At 36.9% G+C, this 8,750-nt stretch overlaps 1 protein-coding gene across 1 annotated transcript in view; it reads right to left on the bottom strand.

Moving 5' to 3' along the window:
* The window catches only part of TMA16 (translation machinery associated 16 homolog), a 19,638-nt gene extending 16,225 nt beyond the window's left edge, over positions 1–3,413 (bottom strand). Inside the window, exon 1 of the mRNA XM_005415698.2 lies at positions 3,352–3,413. Within this exon, the coding sequence (XP_005415755.2) occupies positions 3,352–3,413 (62 nt within the window). The remainder of the gene's footprint in view (positions 1–3,351) is intronic.
* Between the last annotated feature and the right edge of the window lie 5,337 nt (positions 3,414–8,750).

Consider the following 8,750-nt stretch of genomic DNA (forward strand, 5'->3'; position numbering starts at 1 on the left):
GGGTAATATCTTGGCAGCAGCTAAGGTGATTGTTTGGTAGCTGAAATTAATGGGGCTGCTGCTATCCATGAGGTTGAGATAAAAGAAAAAGTAGAAGTAGTCCAAGAACCTGGTGATCATTATGATAGAGAAATTCCAGAATTGGAATTCCACAACTTTGCCTCTGCAAAGAAGGAGCCTTGCTGAGCTGAAGAAAACAGAACAAAGTCAACGCCCTGTGTGAGGAAACCAGACTTTCCCTTGGTAAGAGAAAGGAACAACCTCTGGAATGTCCAAAATCAAAACTTAAAGTTACCAGAGAGTGTAACTCACAGACATCACCAAAACAGGAAAAAAAAACCCCATCTCTGGCAGCAATGCTCCTGTGGCACATTGTGCAGGGTCGGCTCCAAGCAGATCAGCACCTACACCAGGGGCCTTTGGAAAAGCTCTTGTGACTGTTCAGCTCCAGCATCCCAGGCTCAAAGGAGACACCATCTTTAGGTGTTAGTACTTCTTGCTCTTCAGATGCTGATAAATATTATACTATATAAAGAAACATATTAATTTTAAAGATCGTCCCTAAACAGCGAGCCCACAAATATTTTACTAATATATATATATAAGAAAGTGGGATTTTCTAAAGCAAGGTCTTCATTCAGCTTGTATTGGAACGTTGGCTGTTTGTGCACTTGCAGTAAAACTGTTTCACAGATTTACAGGACTGCTACAGATGGCAGTGAGAGTAGCAATTTTGGATTTTAATCTAATAATTTAGGATGTAGCAGTCACAGACAGGAAACTGATCATGGAATTTTAAATAGTCCATTCAGGTAAATAGGTTTAGAGTTATGCTGTCAAACAGCACAGGAATCATAGTAGCAAACTGGGGAATAGCTCTGTTTTAATACTGTTCAAATCTACTGGGGACCAGCAGCTCACATTTAACTGAGGGATGGCAAAGGAAGTCAGGCAATAAGGTAAAATGGCAGTGAAAATATTTTGACTGTGGGGCCCACTCATGAATACCAATGGAAGATGAAAAAAGTAACTTGTAGATTCTTTCTTCATTTGGATGAACAGCTTGGAGGCTTTAGAGCATGCATGCCTGGGAATGTCAATAGGTATGGCCCTCCCATCAAAATCCCACAGAGAAACTGCTGTGGTCTCCATCTAGCTTTCATTTCACAGAGAAATGCTAGGTGGGAAGCAGATGTACAGCTGGCTTCACTTCTGAGCTGCAGGACATGGGGCAGAAGTTGGAGCTGAAAGGCATCCACAGTCAGTTTTTGATGGGAGCTGTAAGAAAGAAACACAGACTCTGTAGACACTTGAATTTAATGGGCAGCTCCCAGGGCCTTTCAGCTGGTCTTCTGCCACTGACTGTAATGAGACCTCTGGGTGATGATGCATTTTATCTGATCACCTAGTTACAAACCAAAAAGTGTTCCATATAAATGTGCATCACTTTCTAGTCTGATCTTGTTCTTTAAATAGTTTGTAATCTGGAAAATCTTTTTCTTGCTTTTTAGTACTTCACAGAATCCGTCTACGAAGGATCTTTTGCCAAATGTCTTGACAGCTGTATGGAGTAATTGCTGTGTAAGTTCTCCTAAGTCATGTATTTATCCTGTGGGGGAGGCAGTAGATACAGACACAAGAATCCAAATTTGGCATGTTAATAACTGGATCTTAATTTGCCTTTTTTGCATTAATGCAAAATTAATGCATTAATTAAACCAAAGGGATATCTGGCTGTGACAGTCTTTGTTACAGTGTTCAGTAGTAAAATAAAGTGGGTTTATCAAATACAGTGTAATTCTTTCACCCTTGAACTGATTTGCTATTAAATTCTAGTTACTACTAAATATTATTATGTTAAATATTAAAAAGCAGTGAGTAGAGTATGGTACTTAGGATAGAGTAGACATAGAATTCTAAGAAGGAGGCTTCATTATAATGACAATAGCATGTATCAGCTTTTCAGAAATTCTGACATTTCCATGTCGTGAATTGGACCAATTGGCATAAGACTTAGACTGATTTCTGAATATTCTTTAAAATCTCATTTACAGTGTTATAACTGCATTAATAAGAATAGAATTTAAAATTGTGTTTAGCTTAGTTGTAATAAAATACAAATTTTCTGAGTTCAAGGGAATCAGCTAAAGGTTAAAGCAATTAACAGCTGCATTTAGAAACAAGAAAAAACAAGTAATGAGCAAGGAAAACTGTATCAGTGAGGGGACAGTGGGCAGTCAGTCTCACAATCTGCCAAGTCTGAATGCATTTGTAGTAGGGCTTTAGTGGAGAGACATATGTAGAGTTTTTTGAGTATATTACATGTTAGCAATAAGACCTAGCAGCAGAGTAGAAAATTGCAGTTACGCTTGCAGTTGTTTAGTGTATTTTTAAGCTACTATCTCTTAAATAAGTGACTTTTGCATGTGCTGTTATCTTAATGAATAAAGGATATAGCTCCCTGGTTCACTTAATGTATATTTATTGCAAACTTCCTCATTAATTATATATTCCTAGGAATTCTAGTCTCTTTCTACATATGCAGAGGTCAGATCTTCTCAAGTAGTGGTGATATGAAGGAAACTATTGTTTGAATATAAATAAATTGGGTAAGAATGATAAAGTACTGAAAATTATACATGACCTGTGTTATTTTTAAATCAGCCTTTAGGAGAATAATTCAGCTGGCAATTGAGCTCATTGTTGTCACAGTTAGGTGACTGCCTGAGCTTCAGCAAATCTGAGGATGCATTCATTGGTTTAAAGACAGACCTTAATGTTTGCTGCATCCTGAGTTCATAAATAGAATGCCATTTACTTTTAATTTAGTCAGGCTTATGCTTTGACATTAAATTCAAGTCAATTCAATGCCATTGTTTATGCCCACAGTTTCAGAGACTGTGAACATGAGTGGCTGAGGTAATATTTCTACAAATTCAACTTAAATTACTCAAGAAAGCTTTAAATAAAGCCAAGTTTTAAAACCTGTGTTCCAGACTTTCTAGCATTTGTCTGAAATTTTCTTTACATTTTTTATATTCAGTAAATTTGGGTTTACTTATGCCATTGCTACTAATGCATTTTGCACTGATATCTTAATTTTTCTGCTGACGAACTAAGAAAAGGTGTGATAGAAGTACCTATTTATATAACTCACTCTTTCCTACATGTTTTACAATAATTTCTAATCTATATTGCACAAGAAACTACTAAAATCACCTACTATATGCTCTTCTGATTATGTTGCAGGTTGCCTATTTCTGCACTTCCTATTTTTTCTAAATGCTTCTACTGTTGTATTTCTTTTAATCTCTCCATTCTAATTACACTTAAGCTCTTCCTAATGGATACCTGCTGCTAATCAGAACATCAGAAGACCACTTAGTCCTTTTGACAGAGCCTCTTTTATCCATCTCTAACCTTTTAAAGTGAGAGCTCTGGCTGCTTCATTTGTTTAGATTTTGCAGAGGCTCTCTTGCAATGCTTCACCTTTTGCAAGTCTGTGGTAACGCGGGAGCTGTGTAGCATACTCTGCAAGTTTCCAGCTTCAAGATATCAACTGTAGAAGAATCTACCTTTAAAAATTTCTGGAGAAAAGAACCCAAAATGGGCCTACAGAGTAGCAGTATAACATGCTGTCACTGTGTAGCATGGCAGCTTCAGCAAGGAAAATAAAATCTTTTGTACTAGATCTTTTAGATGCTCTGTTTTGCAGACACCTTTCTGGACTAAATTATTCCAGTCAGGGTGCATGCAAGTGAGTGAATACACAAAAATTTTCAACAGATTCTCTGGAACCCACAGTTTCCTTGAGCCTGTGGTTTGTCCAGTGGTTAATGCTCAGATAAAATGATCAAAAGTTCGGTGTGGGGTGGCTGTGTCTGGGCAACATGCCTGAAGCTTAGAGAATAAACTTTTCTTCCCTGCCTAGACTTTTGTTTAGCCTGTCTGGGCATCCATTTGAAGAACTCCTCCTTATAACCATTCAAATATACCCATTTGTGAAGTTGCAACCAAAATTCACAATTTTATTCTCGTGAGACTTTATTGCAACTTTTTTCTTTGATACTGAATTGAATGTAATCTCTTTCTTTGATAGTGAATTGAATGTAAATTCATCAGACCCGTCCTTGATATATCAGGATATTTTCACTATACATACACTAAGAATGGAAAAATAAGGACGAAATTCTCTGATAATACAAAGATGGTTACTGAGTTAGCCTAAAAAAAATCCTGGTACTGTGTGAAACAGAAAAATGTGAAAAGATTGAAATCTCAATGGTTTCATTAAAATTTGAGTGACAGCATATAATTTTTAATCTATCTGTCTCGTTTGAGTGGTCTCTTTCCTTCTTGTCCTTTTCAATCTTCAGGCCCTGTGGCTGCAGCAGTTGAGGCTATTACATGAACATGTTGTATAATATTTTAAATGAGCTGACTCCAGAAATTCAATCTTGTCTGGGATTTCATCAAGTCTCAGGAGGTTTTCCTTAGCTCCTCTAGCAGGCATATTGTATTGTCAGGTGCCTACAAATAATCAGGCGAGGCTACAAATAATTTCTGATTTTGTTGTTCATGCTAATTTTTAATTCCTGTTTATTTCAAACTTGGAATAGACTCATTACTGCTGGCAAAACATGTCACAGTATTATGCAAAGTTTAAATGAATTCAACTCTCTGATATTTTCAGTTTAAAAGCATGTGCTCCCCATAAATTCTGTAGCAGCATAGCATGTTTTGCCTCTCCTACAATGTTTTTGGGTTTTTTTCTGTAGATATTCTGCATACTTCTGAGTTTCAAACTGAGTCTGCAAGAGTGATCTGGGCATAGTCTAGATAAACATGTTCAGGCTTACTACTATATACCTGTATCTGAAACTACCTTATTTTAAATTTGGTTTGACTTATTTGGCCAATTGCCTAGCTTTCCTCATTAAATAAATATAACTTCTCCTTGTAAACCTTCTACAATCCTAATAATTCTGATTATCTCTGTAGTCCCTTTAATGTTTTCTATTTTTCTTCCTATGATTTCATTAGTGCCTATTTAAAGGAATTAACCTTTAGGAAAAAGAGGAAAATAAAGATAAGCTTGGATTGTTTTCAGCCTTGGTGTGTGTAATTGGTAGAGTTTGGATCATTTCATGCTCTGCAAACTGTAAAAAATCTCTAAAATCACTTAGACTGAGAAGTACCTCAACCCATATTCAAGAGTGTGTTTATTCCTTAAAAAAATCATACTTTACTAAATAGTAACATTTCTTTTGGCAGAGGAACCTCAATCATGAAAATGAGGGACTAGTAGCTCCTTATTAATAATATTTAGAAAATAAAAAAATATCATATTATTATTGATTATATTGTAAGAAACACTGGGAGCACAGACTTGGCAATTAGTGTGATCTGAATCATTACTGAATGCTATCAGTGTAAAAGCCATACCGTGTGCCATAGTGACTGCTGTGTAATGAAATTCTGTTGTGTGAAACTGAAATTGTCTCAAGGCAAAGACCTTCAGTGACCTCTGTGTAATTCAATGGCACAGAATCATGGTGATGAAGTCCTGTAAAACTCTGCTTCCATGTTCAGAGCTGTTCCTGAGTAGCTCTGAAGTGGTATAACTACACCCATCCAGCAAAGGCAATTTTCCCACTGGCTATGACCTGACACAGCAAATGTGATGACATCTTTTGCAAGGTGGGTACCCTACTCTTTGGATATTAAGAATTAACTTGGGAAAAAAAAAACCTCAGTGTACTTAAAATTGTTGTGTAGCTTCTGGTATTTAAAACAGGATAAAAAGAAATTATTTTTGAGTATAAACACTTTCACAGTATTACAATACAGGTGTACTGAATGATATGCCTAATAGGCTATGGCTCTGAACTTTGGTGTTTTTATTAATGAGTATTTCCCTTCCCTGAGGGGAACTAGATATGAAATTATGAATCTTAAACAAAAAAAAAAGTTTCTTGAATAAAAAGTAGGAAAAGATACTTCTTTACTAAATAAAGGAACTTATTTATAAAAACCATTTTGAAATAATTGTAACTCATTTTAACTCACAGAAGGTCTTTATATTAAATAGTATTACATTCTAGAAAATCAGACTCTGATGCTTGTCACACAGATCGGGCCTCTGAGTCCTCTTGCTCACTGCTGTGGCAGCTTGGAAGCTATTTTGGAGGGACTCTGGAAAAACCATGTTCCCTGCCCCAGAGTCCCTCTTGTAGTGCTCATGAGCAATTGTGTCTCCAGCATGTATTTCCTGTCATGGTAAATAAAAGATTACTTATTTGGTGGTTTGTTGTTTATTTTTTCTGGCTAAATGGCTTTCCAGGCTGCAAGCTCAGATGCATTCACATCAATATTAGAATTCCACAGTATACCAACTGTAATGTGCATGGCCAGGCCAGGAACCCAGAAGCTCTTGGTTTGTCACTGGTGGGAGAAAGGCAAAACATTGCAACAGAAAGTCTGTTCCAAAAAGCTCTCCAGCCAGACTTTCAGCTTTTATAAGCTGGCACTTTGGTGTGTGAAATAAGATTTAACATTACTTTTCCTTAGGGACAGCATTCATTCAAGCCAGTATTTCAAGTTACAACTCTTGAGGATTCAGGTCTTTAATATTTGTCATTTAATATGCCATGCATGGGAAACATAATTCTGCTGCTTGAGCTAAAGCAAAATGAAAAGCACCATTATTTTTAAAATTAAGTACATCTGCATAAAACTGTACAGAAATAACTAAATAATTTCTGCATTTTCTAGTCCAAAATGTCTTAAGTTTTGAACAAACTAAAGGCAGCTACTGGTGACAGTATTTCCTGAGGGAATATAATTATGGTTTCAAGATGCTAGTTTCTCTATCTTGCCTTTTGCTTTTGAATGAGAGGAGAGGGAAAAATAATGAAATCTGGGGTTAAGAAACAACTAAAACAACATTAACTGAAGTGACCATAACTGAAATAGTATGATAGGAACTTATATGTCTAGAGTACAGAACCATTTTTGCATGTCATTGTCACTGGCAGAGCACAGGAAACTGAAAAGTCCTTGACCTAAAGTAAGCACTACTTAACAATAACTAAAACACCAGTGTGTCCTCAATATTCTTCTTATATGAAATATAAAACACACACTGTACCAGCAACTAGGAAGAAAATAAACTCTATCCTTGACAAATCCAGGACAGTATCTACTCCTTATTCCAAACCATTTACATCATGCCTATATCCTGTACTTCCCAATACATCCCAGCTAGCCACCCTCATCTTTCTGGTCATTTGAGATTATCTATCTATCTATCTATCTACCTATCTATCTATCTATCTATCTATCTATCTATCTATCTATCAATATATACAGATATCATGCCTTTAGTCTATGGACCATCCCTATAAATGTTTATTGACTTGGTTCAGTCCATGACTTTAAGTTCCACCTTCCATTAGAGTATTTCAGGGCAGAAAAGCTGGTGTGTGGTGGTAGATTGTTGCATGCTGAAGCCAGTTCTGGTTCCAACCCTGCTGTGCTTGTGCAGTTGCACCAAAATTCATTCTTCTTCTGGGTCACTGTGACGTGAATTTTGGAAATTGAATGATGTCTTTTGGAGCTGTGCAAAAATGTTACTGAGAATTGCTGCATTGTATCATGGTGTGATACAAGTGGAAGTTACAAGCGATTATGTAGTGCTGAATCTGCAGCCACCTTTGACAAAACTCTTATTCCTCTCCATACAAAAAATCTTGTCCCCAACTATATTTAAAACCCATTCATGCATAGGTGCTTCCCAGTGTTTGGATCACAGAGAGTTGGTTGGTACGGCTGACAGAAGGCTGTCCAGTAACAACATATATGGAAATAGATGTGGAGGGATAGAATGTAAGAGAATAGTGCAGAAGGCAGTCTCACACCTGAGGAGTTGCAGCTGTACCAATCACCAAAGATTAGGAACAGCTCTGCCCTTAATAGGCCACAGCTGTGTCCAATAAGGAGACGAGTGCTACAAAAGAGTGGGTTAGCTGGGTGGAGAGGGAGAGATGGAGTTTGTTGGCTGTGCTGCAAGGAGATGCCCATGAGAAATCACCAAGAAGGTATGCAACTTTTGCGATGAGATGGCAACAAATAGAGGGCTATGGGGAACTGAAAGAGTCAAGTTTATCCCATTCAGAAATCTTAATGCCCCTGTGGTGATAGATAACCTGTAATCTATTTTAGATATGACTGTGTGTCTTTGTGAAGTTAAAATACAGCCCATAGGAAAGGGTCCATAGGCACCATCCTCTATTGTCTGGAAGTCTCCTTACATCAGGCAGCTATGGGAGACTTTACTGTATCTGAAGGTGCTGGCAGTTTACCTGAGGTTTTGAGGGTCTGCTGCTGTCAGGTACAAACAATCCACAGAAAGGCCCTGCAGTAAATTTGTGAGGAGATTTGCAAATAATCTTTTAACTCCCTGCAAATGATGTTTGAGTCTTGCTATTAAATTCATGCCTGGAAACTTGTAGCTAAAATTTGTTATTTGTTTACAACAATAGCTTATTTGAAACTACATTGTCTATTTGATTCCTGGTGCGTCAAGAAAACAGAAGACCACATATCTTCAAACTATATTTGCTTTCTATTTTTCATATATAGAGAAGAAATATAACCTTGACTCCCATAAATCTAGCTGGACTGTTATGCATAACAATTATGTAAGTTAAAGCTGTAGCACAAGTCTAGCTTGAAACTGTCAGCTTTGA

The sequence above is a fragment of the Geospiza fortis genome, unplaced genomic scaffold (assembly GCF_000277835.1).
Source record: "Geospiza fortis unplaced genomic scaffold, GeoFor_1.0 scaffold40, whole genome shotgun sequence".
NCBI classification, from domain to species: domain Eukaryota; kingdom Metazoa; phylum Chordata; class Aves; order Passeriformes; family Thraupidae; genus Geospiza; species Geospiza fortis.